Source organism: Eptesicus fuscus, chromosome 11 (assembly GCF_027574615.1).
Source record: "Eptesicus fuscus isolate TK198812 chromosome 11, DD_ASM_mEF_20220401, whole genome shotgun sequence".
Taxonomy (NCBI): Eukaryota; Metazoa; Chordata; class Mammalia; order Chiroptera; family Vespertilionidae; genus Eptesicus; species Eptesicus fuscus.
In genome coordinates, this window is record NC_072483.1 from 61,048,962 (window position 1) to 61,068,972 (window position 20,011).

Genomic DNA, 20,011 nt, shown 5'->3' on the forward strand with positions numbered 1-20,011 from the left:
ACTTGGCCTCTTCCGGCCTCTACCCCAACCCATCAGTACCAGACACCTCACCGCCCATGAGACCCGGATGCCAAGCCCTCTTTCTAAGGGACAGGTGCCATCCCCATCATCGCTGCCAGCAGCCTGCTGACCTTAAACCCAAAAGGGAGACCCCACACAGCAGGCAGGAGTGTAAAACCAAACCCCGCGCGTGGACAAGAGTCTGGCGGTTTTTATCATGTTAGGCACCCAGCCACCTCACTGTGGGTCGTCTCCCAAGAGAAGGGGGAGCACCCACCCAGACAAAAATCTGTACGCAGACATGCACAGCAGCTTTACCTAAAAGCCAGACCCTGGACACAACTCGACACCCATCAACAGGATCCACGGCGGGAAGTCCAACACAGCAGATGACCATGCAGCAGTGAGAGAGCACGACAGGATATGGACGGACCTCAGCATCAGCACACGGACCAAAGGAAGCCACACAGAGAAGGGCCTGTCCCTGTGTGAACCCATTTCTGTTAAATTCTCCGCAGTGACAGAGCAGATCGGGCAGGAGGGCTGGTCACGAGGCCGGAGACGTTGGGAGATGGACATGCTCAGCGTCTTGACCGCCGCGTCACAGGTGCACACCTCGGCCAAAACTCATTAAACTGTAGACTTCCCATCTGTGTACTTCCTCTCACCTAACTCACGACTCGGTAAAGGCGTAGGATAAAACAAAACGAGTGCAGGAAGAGCAGTGCAGCTGTAAGATTCACCAACAACCCCCGGCGGTACCGCCAGCCACAGATCTATCGCAGGAGGGTCACGCGGCTCCCGGTGAGGCCTGCCTGCGCAGGGGAGGACCGCTCCGGTGGGAACTCGCAGGCGGCAGCGCTGCACACCTCGTACACTGTTCGGTGCCAGGTTGGAAACGGGGGCACAGCCACCACCTATGCTTCCCACTCCTCCCCAGCCACCCAGGTTCGAGGCCTCATTGCCCCTCACTGACCTGGGGCCAGCAAGGTGCTGTGGTCAGCTCCCCGCACAGGTGCGGAAGCATGACCAACCCTCACCTTGAAGGTAGATGGCCCCCCAGTCGGAATGCTGTGGGCAGAGCACTGGCCAGGAATCAGGGAACCTCCGTCCTGGCAAAGTACAAGATCATGCCTTTCTCTTCACCCCTGGAGGCCCTATCTGGAAAGGGTGGTGCCATCGGACCCGCCCGATCCACCCAGGTGATGGACAGCAAAGCACTGGCTGTGCGGGCCCCGCACCCCCCAGCTGTGTCGGGCTGGCCTGGACTCTGCCACTCAGCTCAGCCACCTGGCTCTGGGCGACCTCAGGGGACTCACTTTCACCACCAGGGCATCCGTCTCTCCCCATTGTGGTGATTATAGCTCAGAGGAAGTCACTTCTGTGTGTACGAGTTAAACATTAACTGCTTGCTAGCATCTCCATTATGAAAATGTCACATGATTGGTGAGGCTTATATTTAAGTGTCAACCAGCCTGGATTAAAGGTGTTGCAGGTTTTCGGGAAAGGCTGTTTGGAAAGTCTCCCCGCTCCCAGACACGAGCCTGCCGTTGTGTCTCCTCCTCAGACCACCAGAACCGCCGGTTAGTGTCCCTGGACCGCCAACCTGAGCCGGGGAGCAGGAGGAAGCCAGCAGCTGCTCTGTGCTTTCTAAGCTCAGAGTAAAAGACAGGGAATGTGGCTGCAAATCTCACACTGGAACCCACAGCGGGTGCAGACCACAGAGACTTCCCCAGCCCCTCTGCAGACCTGGGCGATCAGAGATGTTTCCTTCCTGCTTCATTAAAGCATCATCATGGGGGGGGGGGGTGACCAGACTCCTGCCAGCATGCCCCACCGGCATGCACCGCCTCGTGCCGGCCTCTCCCTGACCGTCCTCACAGTGCCTGGCATTTGTAAGTAGCTGCTTATGTCCTCTCTTCCTAAAAAGGAATTCGTAACTAAAATCGGAGACAGACCACTGCAGGGAGGAGGGCGCACAGCTCCTGGCCCGTCAGCACGGAGCACTGGGCCTGGCACACAGGACCCCGGTGACTGGCCATCTCCCGACCATGGGACGGATCCAAACAGCTGCTTCACTGGGCCTTTTGAGGTACAGCCGCTCGGCATAAAAACTACCACATGTGATCGCAAATAATCCCCAATTAAAGAGCTGGAAGATGTGAAGAGGGAATCGGCCCCTAGGAGTCGGCCCGGCGCGAGTGTCCTGGCTGCGTGGAGGCTTTCAGGAGAGAGCATCAGAAAGGCTGCTCCAGCCCCAGCCGGTTTGACTCGGTGGACAGAGCATCAGCTGAAGGGTCCCAGGCTGGATTCCGGTCAAGGACACATGCCTGGGTTGCAGGCTCGATCCCCAGTAAGGGGCGTGCAGGATTCTCATCAATGATTCTCATCATTGATGTTTCTGTCTCTCCCTCTCCCTTCCTCCCTGAAATCACTAAAAATATAAGAGAGAGAGAGAGGGAGAGGAAGAGAGAGAGAGAGAGAGGGGAAGGGGGAGAGGGGAGAGAGAGAAGGAGGGAGAGGAGGGGGGGAGGGAGGGGAGAGAGGGAGGGAGGGAGGGAAGGGCTGCTCCAGCGCCCTTCACACCTGGGGAAAAGGCTGGAACCTCACTGAGAGTGTGGTGCATGCAGAGAAAAGAGCAAGAAAACGGCCCCACTGAGCTCCCTGATCAGGTAGGTGGCTGGGGTCGCTGTCTAAGCAGCTCTGTCCAGTCAGCCCCCTGGCCCCCGCTCATCTCCCCAGGTTTGCGGGGAATAAAGAAGATCCCTTTGGATTAGGGTGGAGGAAAGCAGGAGTGAGGGCCGGGCTTCCCGCAGTGGCTTCCAGTCTGGGTGGCCCTGCTCATGTGGATGCAGCTCCCAACCAAGAATGTTCTCAGAGACACCACGTTTCAAACCGAGAGAGAAATTCTTGGTCAAATAAACTCAAGTTTCTGATCAAATGTCCTCTTTTTCTGTCCAGAGAGCCCCCAAAAGGCACGATCACAGTCATCACAGTTTAAGTCGTGTGTGTGTGTGTGTGTGTGTGTGTGTGTGCGTGTGTGTGCGTGTGCGTGTGCGTGTGTGTAAATGTTGGAACCCAAGCTTTAAAAACCCTGCATCTGAATCTAACAGCAGTTATGTAACAAGAGCCAAGGTAACAGTAACCATGGGAAATGCATCTTTCCAACACAAGTCTCTAGGAAAGTTCACTGCAATTAGCGGTACCTTCCTACAGAATCCTCAGGCAGGGCTTGTGTGCCTGCGGCAGGTTGGAGAATTCTGCCCTCTAGCACTATGGGCCAAGATGGTCCACGCCTGTCTCCATCCCCATCCCATTCACAAGCCGAGCCCAGGCCTCTGCTCTAGGGACACGACAGAGAAGTCTGCATGCTCCTGCTCTCTGGGGAAGTGGAGGGGGTGGGGGTGCGGGGGGCATACACATGCACACAGGTAATTATAAATGGCATTAAGGTTCTGAGAGGGGGAGGGGAAGAGAGGGAGGGAGGGAAGGAAGGAGGGAAGGAGGGAGAGGTGTGGCAGGAAGGGATGGGGGAGGGAAGGAAGGAAGAAGGGAGAGAGAGAGCGAGAGGGGGAGAGAAAGAGGAGAAGGGAGAGGGAGGGAGAGAGAGAGAGAGAGAGAGAGAGAGAGAGAGAGAGAGAGAGAGAGAGAGATGAACAGGGAGTCCAGCTAGTGGTGGTGGACAAGGCAGACATCTCTGATCTAAGATAAAACTCAGGAACAAGAGGCCTTTAACACATGGACAGTCAAGCCATAAGGAGAACTGTGGTTGCCTACTATTGAAATTATCCTCGGAAATGGGCAGGCAAGTCATCTGAAAACCCCTTCCACCTTGACAATGCATGCATGAGGCTAGAGCAGTCTTTATAAACTAACCTGTTGGAGCGAAAGCATCCTTGTCTCATCAGCAGGGGGCAGGTTCAAAAGTTAAGCTTTCTCCACTCTGGGGAGGGGGTGGTAATCGTGAGAAAGTGAGAGTGTGGGGGAAAGGGAAGGACCCTCAGAGCCTCCAAGCTTTTAGAAACTCAACCTCTAGTTGCACTTAAAGAGGTGACAAGTGAAATATATTTTGACATAAATTCCCCTCACCTAAAAGCTTGCTTGGAGTCCGAAGAGATGATCATGACAAAATGGAAATTAAAAGCCAGGTTCTAGCAGGAGATTTGAGACCCAATGGCTCATTCAAATGGAAATCTGGGGTGGAAGCAGTGAGCCAAGCCCACTTGAAGTCCAGGAGAAAACTGAGAGCCGACTGTCTAGCTGCTAGCATAACCTGGCATGTCCCGGAGACGCCCCGTGACATGCAGACAGCAGCAGAGCGCTGTGGTGAAGACTTCGAGAGACGATGCTGAGAAGGAATCTGCTGACTCAGTCCCCCCAAAAGGCCCTATGAGCAGGGGCCAGTTCTGGGCAGGATGTGGGGAGAGTGGCAGGGGGTCGGGTGAGGAGGAGGCGGGGGACTACCAGCCCACTGTGAGGTCATCGCTGGCACAAGCAACCCAGAAAATTCGGAAGTGAATTTTCTATTTAGGCCCAGCCTGGGAAACAGGAATATGGGCCTAATCAGGTTCTGTAATTAACACTGTAATTAACACTGCAGAGATAGGAATCGCACTATTATTCAGCTCCCAGTTCACCCTGGAGATAACCTCTCTCTTTCTCTCCCTCTTTCTTTCTCTAACTCCAATTCTGGAAGCTCCTCCCTAACATGTATGATTGACAGCTGAACTAGACTTCCAGGATCTGCCTTAACACCTCCCATCAGACCTCCACTTGTCCAGACTCCTTAATCACCCCTACCACATTACTACCTGCTGGTGACAGTGACAATGACCCGCCATCCCCAGGGTTACCCAGTTCCATGTACTGTCTCTCCCTACGTCTGGCAAGGGGACACTGCAGGGACACAGGTTCCTCCAGAAGACCCTGCACACTCAGATGTTATAAGGAGGCCTTCAACATGTGTGCACGTTACAGGAGGCACACGGTGCTGGACCGTCCACAGACTACATGGATTACCCACGCACACACTATGTTTCCTCCCTGTTTTTGGATGTTACTCTACTGAGTGGACTTTCACTCAGTTGGTTGGGGAATGAGAACTGCAGGTTGAAACAATTCAACACACAGCCCTGGGGCAATCCGGCCTCTTCTGACCAAAACCTCTCCTTACCCTCCCTGCCCCACCTACACCAGACCAGGTCAGTTCAGGGACCCAGGAGCGATAGATGGGGCGGTGGCAGTCACTTCCGAGACAGAAGGAACCTTGAAATAAAAGTTTAACCCCGGGAATTCCAGCCTCTGAAACTGAGGCCCAAAGGGGTCACATGCATTTTCCCAGGGTTCCACAGCACGTCACTGAGGCAAGAGCCTGTCCTGGATGCCCCAGGCTAAGGGGTCTGACCCCGACAAGCCACACAGAGTCACCAAGGCTGTGATCTTCCATGACATCATTCTGCTTCCAGGCAGCGGGCATGGTTAACATGTTCCAACGAGGAAATGTCAGTTCCATGTCAATACATCAGCTACTCCCAAAACCCAAGTTCTGGGACACAGAGGACTTTGTGCCACCCTATTCCCAAAACCACCGAGGCCCAAAGAGGGGCTGCCCTCCCAAAACACACACACACACACACACACACACACACACACGGCCGTAGAATTCTACTCAGAGTTTCCCTTTTCGTCCAAGTTCGAACTGTATCAAGATTAACACAACAGAAAGCTGTCCTTCTTTCCCAAGCGCACGCTAAACCCACGTCCCCTGCAGGATGAGAAACCTCACATTCGGTCCATACTTAATGAGCACCCTGCCCGCGCTGGGCCAGCAGGGCACCTGGAGTCTGAGCCACAAGACTGATGGGCACTGTTTCCAGAAATCCTTTCGATTCCAAGACAAAGCCAGATCAGCCTCGGAGAACTGTGCATCCCACAGAAATGCTGGCTGAATAACCTGCTGGGTGGATGGGGAGACTTCACAAGTGGAGAATCAGCGTATATAAGAGTTCACTCTAAATGTTCTTTCAACTCTTCTCTGGGCTTGAAAACTTGACCACAAAATGTTGAGAAAAAGAGACCCTTCTTGAGTTGTAACCAAATTTCATCTTTTAATAGCAAAATGTCTCCTCCCAAATCCTAGACTGTGGCACATCCCTTTACCTGGGTGGACCTACAGGGATCCGAATCCACAGGTGGGGAGGGCTCCATTGACGCTCTTACCGTGCACGCCCCAGTCAACACAACCACCCCAATGTCTCCATTGGTGGATGGAGGACAGCCCGTCTCCCCAGCAGACTGAGTGCCTCTGATCTCCAGGCAGGCGCTCTGCAAATCAAAACATCTGAGTGTGCCACTTCACCCTGTTCCATCACAAGTAGGAGCTGGGATTCTAGAAAAAACAGGCTCCCTCCTCGAAGTGTGGAACTCTGAACCGCTGTCCGGAAAAGCAGCACCGGCATCAAGTCCAGACCAGCTCCTGTTCTGCAAAGCTCAAAGGCTCCAGAGAGAAGCACAAACCCGCTGCCTGGGACCTGAGCGCCCCTCTCAGACTGTCCAGATGAGCTGGGTGTTCAGGAAAAGCGGGGTCGGGGCTTTGGGAGTTTGGAGGGTGGGGGGGCCTCTGGATTTAGACTGTGGGCAGAAAGAGATATATACTATATATCTAATTGTTTTATTCCCCAGCATAAGATGACCAGAAAGACAAATACAGACTAAGATACCTGGGTAAAAGTGAAATTAACCTAGTGAAAACTGGAAACTGGCTTTTTGGTGTGAACACAGTGGGGTTTCTTTGGGGAGAGATGAGTTTTCCAAGGCCTCCTGCAGAGGCAAGATCAATGACCCCCCAAATGTCATCAGCTTCCTGTCTTCTCAAACAGGGCTTCATGGGGGGGAGGACAAGGGGGGGACAGGGAGGCCTGGGCCTCCTCATGGCACAGCCTCCACTCTCCTAGCCCCCCACCTGACCCCCGTGTGCACCTGCCCCTGCCTGCACAGCATATGGCCTGTTCACCACTGTGGCCCAGCACCTGGCTCTACCAGCTAAACCCAATGAGTGAGAAATGCCCACACCTGCCAGACAGGTAACAAGGCTACAGATTTAGATACAGATATACAGATTCGGAAGATACATTAATCAAGCATCTGTGGCATGTACTCTGTGCTGTTCTCGAAAAGGCACAGTTAGCCAGGAGACTGCCTGGCTAGACAAGCAGGACCTCAGGGCCCAGGGTCTGTGAGCTGCAGCTTAGTCATACATACCCCCCCACACCCACCCGCTCCCGCTCTGGGACTGATTCAGCTCCTGGAGAGAGACACACACTAGACAACTCCCGAAATGGATGTAAACCTCAGACACCCGTTAAAGCATCTACAGAGGAGAGACTGCAGTACGCTCCCGATTCCTGCCTCAGCCTGTGTGACATGCGGGCTCCTGAACCTACACATCCCAGCTCATCCCACAGGGGCCAGGCCCTCCTCTACAAATCCTGGGTCTCTTCCCTGGGTGGCTGAGCACCTCCCTGCCACCCAAATCCTGGGGCATCTAGGAATCCCCCCCTAAAGTGCCCCCCACTCCCTTTGTGTTTCCAGGCTCAAACCTCAGTCCCCACCCCTGCTCCCTCCACCCTGAAACTCACAGGCAACCTCAGGCCTAACCTCTGTGTACACCTTTTGGGGCCCATCGCTGCTTCCCCACTCCCTTGCCCAGGCCCCCACCTTCCCTCACATGAGCTTTGGTTTGAACCCAGCCTGCCACTCCCACTCCCACAGCCCCCACCACATTCCTACCCCGCATGGCAATCACTGCAAGTCCCAGTGCGCCCCTCCCCAAACGGAAATCCATAATCAATAGTTTCCTGCTGCCCGGAAAGGCTCTCCCAGCCTGCTCTCTGGGGCTCACAAGGCTCTTCTCCCTCATTCTGCCCCTCCCCATCCCGAGTTCTCTGCAGTCTGGATGCCCCGCTCCCATTCCACAAGAGCCTGGAAAGCCCTCCCCTGCCTGATGCCTACCCATTTCATTCGGTTACTACATCCCCTCCCGGCCCTCCCTCTCCCAGGCTGCCTGGTTGTCTACATTGCTGTGGCCTCCAGGGCTCGGGCAGAAGGGCTCAGCTTCCATCTGCCTATCCTGCCAGACTCAAACGCTGTGCTTTGCCCAGTGTAGGTGCTTGATAACATCTTGCCTATTGATTCTCCCTTAGCCACTTCCCATACTAAACAAAGTGAAGATAAACATGGCCCTCCCACTCCCATCCCTCAAAATAAATATTTGCGTCTGTAAAGCAACTGGAGTAGTTCACACAGGCACACACCCCGGGATCTGTGTTCATCTGTGTCCTGGGTTCTTATAAAAGCTCCCAGATTTGGCCTCAGTGGTGAGCGAGGCCTTGGGGAAGGGGGCAGGGGGAAGGGGGAAGGGGGAAGGGGGAAGGGGGGGTGGTAATGGCAGTTCCCAGGATGGGCAGGAACAAAGAAAATAGCCCCTTGAGAATAGCAGAGTTGGCAACATTTAGCTTTTCTTTTTTTTTTTTCTTTCGTGTTTTTGCATAATTGCTACAAACAACAGAAACCGAATAGTGCTAGCATGTACATATTAAGACCACAGAACAGTTCAAGCCAAAAGTAGCAAATGACTTTCCTTTCAAATATCAGCACAGATCCAAAGGGTACCGAAGCCCAGGACGGCTGTGGTGAGATGGATTCCGGAGGCCGGGGCTCGGCCAGAAAGAGGACCCCAGCTGAGTGCAGAGGTCTGTGACAGACAGTCACAGCAGAAGGGTACCCTCCACATTTTAAAGGGAAGTGCTTCCTGGTGAATGATTTCACTCACCCAGCCCCATGCAGGGAGCTGTAACTACTCAACTAACAAGGAAATAGCAGTCTGTAAGACAACCGAAAATTTTAAAACCTAACATCTAAGACCGTGCCAGAAATGCATTAGCCACCTAAATATTTGCTTATTAACGATGGAAATCCAAGGAAGGAGACAGCAGCTGAACCAAGTCCTGAGTGTCACACGCTGGATCTTGAACAGCAATGAAAGGTTCCCCCCTCCAGACTGGGGCCGCCCTCCAGAAGGTGAGGTCCCAGGATGGCTGTATCCAGCTGGGAGACAAGGCAAGAGGCCCCAGCACTCCGCTCCCAGCAGACACTGACAGGAACGGGACATGGGGGCACCAAAAGGCACGCACGAGAATACGCAGCCACACTATTCATACCAGCCCAAATGGGAAACTGCCCACGTGCCCATCAACAGTAGAACAGATCCGCCAACGAAAGCCGCGGTCTCTGCGACACACCGCGGGGCTGCGTCTCCCTGGCTGGCCACCTCTGGTTCCTGACCTGGATGCTGGGTACACCCGGGGGACAGTCGGTGGAAACTTCCTCGCCTTCTTTATTTAAGTTATATGCCAACAAAGGGTCCAAAACAATGAGGAAGACCGAAGTGGACCGCAATCCCGCCAATCCCAAATTCCAAATAAGAATATGTGGGAAGTCAGACTCAGGCGTGGTTGTCGGGGCTAAAACTGAAACAGTGCTTTTGGTTGGTGTTTGTTTGTTTGTTTGTTTGTTTGGAAAAAATCAGGTTGGCCAGCCTGTGCTAGCAGGACAGGTCAGAACACAAGGAGACTGAATCACTGCCCACAGCAGCACCCCAGATCTCTGAACACAACCAAGGGGGACAGGCAGGCTTCCGGATGCTCCCCTCACAGAAGAGGACAGGTGGAAACATGAACAGCTGAACGCCAGGGCACTCAGCTCTCCCCAGTCCATTTCCACCTCAAGTTTCTTATCTTACCTGGAACACCACACTTTGCCAAAGACCCCCATCGGCCCCACTCGGAGCCCACGGAAGAAGTAAAGACTCAGAAAACGAAGGCGGGTCTTGTTGTAGGCATTCATTTAAAAAAAAAACACAACCTAATTCAAGTATCCTCAACACAGAGAGTATGTCTGTATCAACTAAAACTCATGGAACCAAAACTAAATTCACTTCCTAAAGACACTGTTCTCCCCTCACGACCGTGACCTGAGGATTCGGTAATAGTAGCTCCTGCAAGGCACTTCCGAAGCTGGAAATCAGCATGGTTCTGTTTGCTAGAGGCTCTTCCATGTTGACATTTCTAAGACCAAACATAAATCGTTGGTGAACATAGCTGGGAATTAGTTGGAATTCTTCTCCCAGAACCATGAAAAGTGTTTCCCACCATTTAAAAAAAAAAAAAAAAAAGAGGCAGCTTCTAACCATGAAGCTAATGACAACCAGACGGCATGAGCGATTTTAAAGATCAGACAGTTGCTTGTGTAGAAACACTGTACAAATACTCCAACACTGCAGCCCAAAAAAGACCATCGCCACGGCGCAGGGAAAAGTGTGAAACGTGCGGATGAGCCCCGGCTTAAGCACCACCGCCAGTCTGTTCCCAGGCGCAGGGCGGCACCTGTTCAGGCCGGCGGCGAGTTCCGATGACCAGTGGAAGAAACAATATCGGAGTGATGACAGCCCCCCTTGGGCCCTGGTCCCCACCCTCCAGCCTATATTTAGTCTGCTCTTTATGGAAAATCTCCCCACCTCAAACACAGACAAGCTATTAGGCTGGTTATTCAAAGGGCCCATTAACAACCTCTTCTGGCGGGGATGGTGTTTGCCCTCCTTCCCCACCCCCCAGCCCGCAGACCTAACCAAGACCCCTTTTGGCCCTGGTCAGTTATGAGTGAGGAACGCAGGGAGGTGGGGGGGACTGGACCCAAACTACAGGGCCAGCCCTGCCCCTGGACGGGTCATCGGTGTGTCTTGGGAAAGTCACTCCACACAGAGCCCTGTGTGCAGGCAGGCTCCCCACACGTAAAACGGGCGCCACAAATCCGGGGCCCTTCGGAGCTCCCGGAAGGCTGGGCTCACAGAGCACACAAGGCCTCGCACTCACGCCCGTACAAAAATAACAGATGCTGCAGAGATTAGGGACAGACATCTGTAGACTGCATTTTGCTCCTCGGAGAAAGGTACTTAACAAAGGGAAGGAATTATGCAGCTAAGCACCGGATCAGAACCCCGAACCCTGGATTTTAAAAATAACTAAGCCTGATCCGCTCTGCCAAACTCAATCACTTAAGAGAAAGACTCACAGGATCTGGTGCGCTCGGAAGGGGTGGGGGGGTGGGGGGGTGGGGACGTGGGTTTGTTTGAATGTTAAGAAATGCAAGACAAGACCAAATCAGTAGTTAAAACAAGCCAGAGCCGGACTGACACACGATAAACACCTGCAGGGGACACAGGAAAAAAGAAGGATGCAAAATAAGGGATTTGGGTCTTAACAAAAGTCTGGTTTGGACAAAAAAAAACAGAGGTGGGAGGAACAGGGCCGCAGGTTTTGTTTTGCAGGTCCCTGCAGCTGCTGTCACTGCTTCTCCTCCTGACTCACTTCCTTCAGGCTCCCCCAGCAGCCCTGTTTCCATGCTAATAACACATCGCTCCCCCTTTTCACAGAAATGCTCCTTCAGCTCTGAAACAGCAGCAACAAAATGCATGGTCTGCTTTGCAAGTGAATTCTCAACAACCCCTGTGGGAGTAGGCAGGAGAGGACACTACAAATCCACAATCTCTAAAGACCCGACGGAAAAGCCACGGACCCACACAGACCGGGACTTAGAAGGAAATGGGACAAGAGCAGGTCCCCTACCGGATTCCCTTGACAATGTCCATCCCCTCCTGGGGCGCTCAGCATTGTGGAAGAAGAGTGGACACAGACTTGAAGTCCCTGGGACCTGGGTTGAAATCCCTCTTCCACTCATCCAAGCTGTGTGATCCCTGAGCTAGGGCCTCCTTGTAACCTGCAGGGAGGGGGAGAGGAAGGCCGCCTGGGAGTGAGTGCTGGAGAGCTGGCCCAGAGATGCCCGGTTCCCTGGGACTCCTACCACCGCAGCAATGCCTCTCCAAGTGAGTCCGGGGCCAGCAGCACCAGCATCCTCGGGAAGCTGGTTAGCACAGCACATTCTCGGCCACTCTGGACCTACAGAACCAGAAACTCTGGGGAGGGGGCAGCAATCTGTTTCCCCAAGACCTCCGTGTGATTAGACTGCACGCTCAACTGTGAGACGCAGGGCTCTCAGTATTTCACTGAAGATACCACATTAGGTCGGTCGCCTGGCCCAGGGGTCGGCAAACTCATTAGTCAACAGAGCCAAATATCAACAGTACAACAATTGAAATTTCTTTTGAGAGCCAAATTTTTGAAACTTAAACTTCTTCTAACGCCACTTCTTCAAAACAGACTCGTCCAGGCCGTGGTATTTTGTGGAAGAGCCACACTCAAGGGGCCAAAGAGCCGCATGTGGCTCGCGAGCCGCAGTTTGCCAACCACGGGCCTGGCCTGTCCCTCATTTGCCCCTAAGGACGAAACTGGCCCTACGTCTAAAACTCACACCAACATAAAGAAACACCAACCTTTTGCACAAGCTGCCAGGATTCAGCAAGCAGATCTTTTTCTTACCCTTCGCACACTAAAGAAAAGTCTCCTTTTCACCCAAGCTACCCACCAGATCCCGAAGGTGCGCAGCCCTAACACCTGTGCTCCAAGATGTTCCAAATGCCCTCACTCCGGCCCCTGGACAAACACTGTTTACACTAACAATGAGGAGCAGAAGGACCCAAACTCCAGAGAAAATGTTAGCTCCTCTGGCAAGGCACCCAGTCGACCAACAATTCCTAGGCAGCTTCCAAGGGCAAAAACACAACACAGTGAATCACTGAGGAGATAAAAAATGAACACAGCCCTGACTGGTTTGGCTCAGTGGATAGAGCGTCGGCCTGCGGACTGAAGGGTCCCAGGTTCGATTCCGGTCAGGGGCATGTACCTTGGTTGCGGACACATCCCCAGTAGGAGGTGTGCAGGAGGCAGCTGGTCGATGTTTCTCTCTCATCCATGTTTCTAACTCTCTATCCCTCTCCCTTCCTCTCTGTAAAAAAAAATCAGTAAAATATAAAATAAATTCTAAAAAATGAACACAACTGACTTCTGCCCTCAAAGGGCTCCCAGTCCTTCAGGCTGGAGCAGTGTGAGGACATAAGCCAACGGGAGCTGGCGGGCCGGGCCTTCGTTGTGACAGGGAGAGGGGGAATGGACGCTGACATCACACTGTAGGGGACCCCTGGACGTGAAGGGGTCGGTCACTGCCCATAGGCATGCGATTTAACCTGGAAGCGACGAACAGCCAATTGAGAATTATTTTTAAGGAGAAAACTGTGACATTTATGTCAACAATTAAAAGGCCCAAACCTGCGCCATTTGATTAAACTTGAAAAATTACAAATACACTTGATAGTGGCCAAGAACAAATTATGCTCATCCATGGCGGGAAGATGCTTGTTCCCTAATGCACACACCTGCTACAAACACGTTAAATACATCTCTATAGGAGAACAAACTCTTCCTCAAGTGTTGCCATGGTAGCAACTTTGCAGAGAACATGATACTTCTGGTTATCTGCAACATTCTCAAACCCTCTCCAACACAGGACACACGCCTGGGGTGGCCTGCACACAGGACTTCTGGGAGCTGTGAGAAGCCAGGAGCTCCACTTCTATCTCACATGGAGCCAAAGAGCCAGCGCAGCCCAGTCCGTCTCTCAGGCAAGTCTGCTACACTGTCTGGGCCTCAGAGGTACCATCCATGTCACAAAACTGCCCAGGATGAAATGACATCATGCAGGTTAAGCACTTAGCATTCTGCTGAGCACAGATGCTGAACAAAGGAGCTGTTTCATGGGATTAGGGGGACCCCTGCCCCACCTTCCCCCGGCCCAGCCCTGGAATCCCCGTGTGCAAGTGCCCTTACCAGGCGTCCAGGCAGAGCTCGCCCACCAAGGACCGGGCCATCCTGACCTCTCTGGCCCCCTCCAAGGAAGCCACGCAAAGCACTGGCGGGGCCAGGGGGAGGCTTGGTCCCTGCTGACCTGCCGCCTGGAAAGCTGGTTGGGGGTCCGAGCAGGGCCCTGGCTGAATGAGCTGGCGGGGTTATCAGGCATCGCAGTTCCGCTGCTGGCAAGCTGAATTACAATGTGCCATCGCAAACAGAGACTTTATCCCGAAAAGAACAGGCTTTCCTTAACAAGAAAGGCAGTTGACTCATTTACCTCAACCCCATCAACCCCAGCCGGGCTTTTAAAAGAAGACCCAGGAGGGGAGACCTAGCCAAGCTGCTCACACTGGAGGCAGGCCACTCCCAGGCGCTTTCCTGGGCACGGAGAGTACCCAAGCTGCAGGGCTAACATTTCTCAGCATGCCACACCCCTGTGGGACACCCCAGAAATCTGATCAGATCAATCTGAAAACCATCAGCAATGCTCCTCTGACTCCAGAGAACTGGGTGCGGGGAGGGAGACACAGATCTCTCAAAGTCTGAAATAAAGCTATGGAAAAAAAACAAAACACAACAGTTTGGAGGCAGGGGGCAAGGTACTGTTTTAAAACAAGATGGATAACAAATCCCATTCCCCGTGGCTGCACACAGAGTCACAGACCCACTCTTATCTGGGAATCCTCGTGAGCTCTTGCAACTACCATATACACAATTCGGTCCATCTGATTAGAGATTTTCCAATCCAGGCCCACTAGAATCACTTTGAAATGAGCTTTTAGCCAAAACATCCTTCCCTTTGACAAGGCCACTCCCCATTCCAACACCAAAAGTTCCCGAGGCTGCCAGAGAAAGAAATTTCACAGAAATCGTGGCACAGCCAAATGCTAGAACAGCATGCCAACATGAGAAATCACATGTTCAAAACTTTTCTTAACACTGAAACGTACTCACAGTATGCTAATCAGGAAACTTTGTAAGTGTGACTCCAATGTTGCGTATGTGCACACAGGCGGGGACAGCCTCTAACAGGCAGTTGTCTCCCTTTGGTGGGACAAGCTACTTTTAAACTGTGTGCTATGACACACATATACAGTCCTGATTGGAAAAGATGTACGTTTTGCCGCAGTAGCATCCTGCAAGGCTCGCAGGCAGAGGCAGACCTGCCTAAGTGACTGAAGTTCCCAGTGATGCTCCGTCCGGTGCACGGCAGTGACCCCACAGGGCTCCTCCAAAGGCATCTGCAGTCTCCGGACCCCACAGCACTGCTCTCAGACTCTGCTCGAGTGGGCAACCCACACCCACACCACTGCACAAAACTGTTGTGCACAGTTCTCTTCTCATACAAAAAAAAAAAAAAAAGAGTCCTGCCACAATTGAGTAAACTTCTCAATTTCTAGAACATCAAGGATACAGACATAAATCACAGCCATATCTAACAACTGGCAGAGGGTGGGAGGACATTTCATTACAACCCAGGAACTCACATTTCCTTAGAAGGGGCCGTGTGAGGTGCTTTGGGAGGCTGCTGGTCCAGGCTCTCTATTCAGATGGCCCTTTGGTTCACACCACACTCTGAATGACCCCATTCGAATGTTCAGGAGGTCACTCTACCTCCCTGAACCTCCACCTTCTACAGACTGACAAAAACAAAGCTTGCCCCCTTTCTCCCGGACACCGTGAGATCACGCGTACAAGAGGATTTTCGATCAAGTTCTATACAAATGAAGGTGATACTGCTGATAATGATGAAAACCATGTCTGAATGATTCTGAAGCCTCAATAAATGAACAACAGCTCTGACACAATACAGACATTCCTTTTCTGACAGAAAAATACCACCACCATCAGAGCCCCAAGCAGGACTCGTTCACTGATTCTGAGTCTCATTAAAAATGACAAGGATTCAGCCAAGAAGGGAACTCGAGTCTCACATCATAAAGGCAGACATTACGCTACCAAAAACTATCATCCAGGAACCACACAGTGTTTTCTTAAAAAAAGAAAAACAAAACCACATCCTCTTTCTAGAAAGCCCAATCAATAGCTTTGCTGGAAGTGCCCGAGACCCCCCTTCCCCCCCTCCTCCCTGGAGCTGGGCTCCAAGAATGGTGAACCAGAAGGAGGTGTCAGGAATCACCCTAGGCTGGAGGGCTCTGCACAGCCAGGAGGTGCTGGCCGCCAGGTGCGCTCAGGACTTGGCACTGACTTTCACAGTGTTTCATCAGACTCTGGTGGATGCCCGAGAGAGCTGCAGGGAGACAGCGACACAGGCACACAGACAGGCAGTGCCCCCTCACTTGACGGCAACAGAACCGAGCTGGGGCTCCAGAGGAGCACTACTGCCTGGCCATCAGCATCCTGGGCAGGTCCCAAGGCCACCCGCAGCCCCTGCCTCTCGAGGAATCTGGAAGCATCTCAAAGTGCCAAGAGAGTGGCCAGGGGCACTGAGAGCCAGGCCCCACAGGAGACGGGAGCACTGCTCAGATCCTCTAGGGCAGTGGTTCTCAACCTTCCTAATGCCGCGACCCTTTAATACAGTTCCTCATGTTGTGGTGACCCCCAACCATGAAATTATTTTCGTTGCTACTTCATAACTGTAATTTTGCTACTGTTATGTATCATAATGTAAATATCTATGTTTTCCGATGGTCTTAGGCTCTACAGCAGCGGTTCTCAACCTGTGGGTCGCTAGCAGGGTCGCCTAAGACCATCGGAAAAAACATATATTTACATTATGATTCATAACAGTAGCAAAATTACAGTTATGAAGTAGCAACAAAAATAATTTTATGGTTGGGGGTCACCACAACATGAGGAACTGTATTAAAGGGTCGCGGCATTAGGAAGGTTGAGAACCACTGCTCTAGGGGAATTAGCAAGCCCTCTAAGGATACGCCCGGCCAATCGGCAGCCTGGCCCGGCCACTGTTCAAGTCCCCGGGGCTGCCAGATACCAAGAGGATCAGCACCACAATATTCACCTTCTCCACCTAAGTGGCCAAGCGTCAAAACAAGACGACCTGGGGTTAGTGGTGCAGACTGCATGGTGCCAAAGCAAAGCCCTCCTATGGCCCATGCCTGCTCCCCTGAAGATGGAGAGGAGGTGGTGGGTGACCGCCTGCAGCCAGGCTCTCAGACACATTCCTGCAGGGCCTCCCTCAACAGCGTCCCTACTGGCCTCCCATCAGGACAGTTCTGTATTGTGGACACTGGCCCACAGGGATGCAAGGGGAAAGGCTGCCTGCTGATTGACTGTGGCTGGGATATAACCCCACATTCCACATTTGCATCCCAACTGGTCTCCGGAGCGAACCCTGGCAGGACCAAATGAATAAGGGAGACAATCCAGAAGCCAAGTAGCAGAGTAATAAGAGCCACCAGTCATCCAAAGAGAACACGGGGCCAGGAGAGGCCCCGTTGCCTCACCGTTCCTGCAGGGTCACAGCCTTGCCTGACGTGCAGTAAGGGTGGCAGGCTTCCAGGAATGTGAACGTAAGACCCTGAGGCTGAGGAATCCCCTACCCTCCAGGTAAGGACCTTCTCATTCGGCCCAGGACTTTGACAGAAAACACTCTTTGGAGGCACAGGGACAGGCGGACGGGACACAACGCTGCCTGCAACGGAGCTGACTCTGCAGGAGCTCCGCTCATCGGCCTCCACGGTGCCCCTGAAACGAAGCAAAGACACGCTGGCAGAGCCTCACGCCCCACAGCAGCACTTCTCCACACACATCTTCAACGTCCGGCAACACGCTGGGCCCTGATCCGGTAACCTGTCACGGTCCCGGTGGCGCCAATCCCTCCAGCTACCCCTAGGCATCAGCTGGGCCGGTCGGGTCACTCGGGCGACCCAGGACACAACCACGTCCAGCCACTTCCTCACGGGAGAGACTCTACTACCCATCCTCCCTGGCAGAGCTCGGCCCTCGGCCTCCCCTGGGCTCTCGCCCGGCCTGCAGGGTAAGAAGCACTGCAGTGCTCACTCGGCCGGGCAGCCGCGTGCCACGGCCCGGCGCGTGTGTACATACACTCAAGCACACACACATGCGCGCACGCCGCGCCGGTGGAGCCCGCTCCCCCGCGCTTTCCAGAAGCCCCGCGACAGCCAGCCCTCACCTTCGATAGCGATGACATGCTCCCGGATCTGGTTCTGCAGCACTGGTTCCTCCACGCGCTCCAGCAGCTCATAGATGGAGTAAATGTTGGGATGGACCGACTCGAAGCGCTGGATCTCGGCCCGGATGGCAGCCGAGTTGGCCAGCTGCTGCTGGTAGTTCATGGTGCAGGCGCCCCGCCCGGAGCCGCGCGCCCCCCGCCGCCGCCGCCGCCGCCGCCCCGCGCCCCGGGGCCCGCGGGCCGCCGAGCCCGGGGCGCCGCAGCCCCCGGGGAGCCGGGCCCGCCGGCGGCGGGCGGAGGAGGCGCGAGAAGAAAGGAGCGGGCGGAGCAGGCGCGGGGCCGGCCCGCGGACTCAGTTCATGGCCGGGACGTGCGGCCGGCGAGCGAGCGGGCCACGGCGCCCAGGTCAGCGGGCCCCCATGGAGCGCTCCGCGGCGGGCGCGGCCGGCCCGGAGGAGGCTCGCTCCGGCGCCTTCCTGTGCCGCAGCCGCTTCCACCTCTAGACACTGCCCCGCCGAGCAGCCATTAAAGCCAGGCAGCCGCCGCGCTCCGAGTGCCGCGGCCGAGGGCCGGCCCCCGGGCAGCGGCCCCGCCGATGGGAGCGCCGCGCGGCGGTGTGGGTCTGCACGCTGTGTGCTGCGCCACCCGGCGCGCCGGAGCCCCCGCGCTGAGCCCTCTGTGCGCCGCTCGCCGAGTCGGGACCGAGCCGCAAGCGCCGTACCAGCCGCGAAGCCAGCTCCCAGTGCCGCCAGCCGCCTGCCCGGCCAGCCCCCTCCCTGGCACGCAGCGCTCCAGCCCACGTCGGCCCCGCCTCCGCCCCGCCCGCCAGCGCGCTCGCCGCCCTCCGGCCGCTGCTGCCGCATCCACTGCGTCCTCAAGCGGCGCTTCCCAGCGCGCCGGATCCCGGGGAATTGCGCCAGGCTCCGCCCCGCGCCGGTCTCTGGGCTTCCTGGGACTTGTAGTCCTCGCCGCGACGGCGCCCCGCGGGGACCGCGGAGAGGGGGCGTGAGGCCATCGAGGTCCGGTGCGCAGCTGGGGCCCGGGGACCGAGGGCGCTGGACCTTTCAGCCCGCCGACCTCCGGCGCGGCCCAGCTCCCGCCCAGCCCTCTCTGCGAGGCCCGACCTGCCCCGCGGTTCCCCGTGCCTCGGGACCCGGGAGGCACTGCGCGACCCCGCCCCCCGTTTTTTTTTTTTGTTTTGTTTGTTTCCTAGCGGCAGTTGCGAGGAGCCTCTGCGACTCGCCACTAGCCAGTGTATCCCAATGGCAGTTTGTTGTCCTGGCCCCCCCCTCCCCCCCCCTTTTTTTTAATTTTAACTTTTGGCCTTCTTTCCCGAAAGTGACGTGCGTGCTCCCTCGGGGTCCTGGGTGTTCACACTCCAGGAGTGAACCGAAGTTTAGACAAGGATGAGAGCTAGGTGCCATGAAATGCTAGGGAGGCTTCCTAAGCATCCTTTTCCTTTAAAAAAAAAAAAAAAAAAAGATATATATGACACAGATCTCAAGCTGCAGCCTCTTCAGCGCTGCCTTCTGCTCCGAGTGGGTCCCCACCCCGTTCCCGGCATAGCTCAGCCCCCTGGACCCCGCGGAGCTGGACCACACTGCAGCAGCTGCCCTAGAGCGCAGAGGGCTCGCCCACGGGTTTGAGGCAAATGAGACCTTGATAGATGTGCCTGGTTTGTGCGCACCAGCCCAGACCCTGTCTCCACCCCTCTTTGGAAAGAGAAGTCAGCAGCTCTGGCATCCCCATTAAAGCCAGCTCAGGCTTCCCCTGGTCCACGTGCAGCCTGAGTGTGGCCTAGGCACCCGGGTACCCCTCCTCATTGAGTTATAGTCTCTGGGCTCATAATTCCCCAGACAAATGTTAGAAACATCTTCAGCATTTTGGGCCTTTGTGCCCTCCTCCCCACTCCCAAGTCCCAGCAGGGTCCCTGACACATTAAGCCAAGTTCATCCCTCCATTAAACAAAACCTCCCCTCCCCCGGCCCCTGGCAGTCTCCCTTCTCCTTTCCATCTCTATGAATTTGACTACTCTAGG

The 20,011-nt window shown here is 54.6% G+C and overlaps 1 protein-coding gene across 2 annotated transcripts in view; it reads right to left on the reverse strand.

Annotated features, from left to right (window-relative positions):
* The window catches only part of AGAP1 (ArfGAP with GTPase domain, ankyrin repeat and PH domain 1), a 410,505-nt gene extending 392,369 nt beyond the window's left edge, over window positions 1-18,136 (reverse strand). For both annotated transcript variants that reach the window (XM_008138427.3, XM_008138426.3), the window contains exon 1: window positions 17,974-18,136. In XM_008138427.3, the coding sequence (XP_008136649.1) occupies window positions 17,974-18,136 (163 nt within the window). The remainder of the gene's footprint in view (window positions 1-17,973) is intronic.
* Between the last annotated feature and the right edge of the window lie 1,875 nt (window positions 18,137-20,011).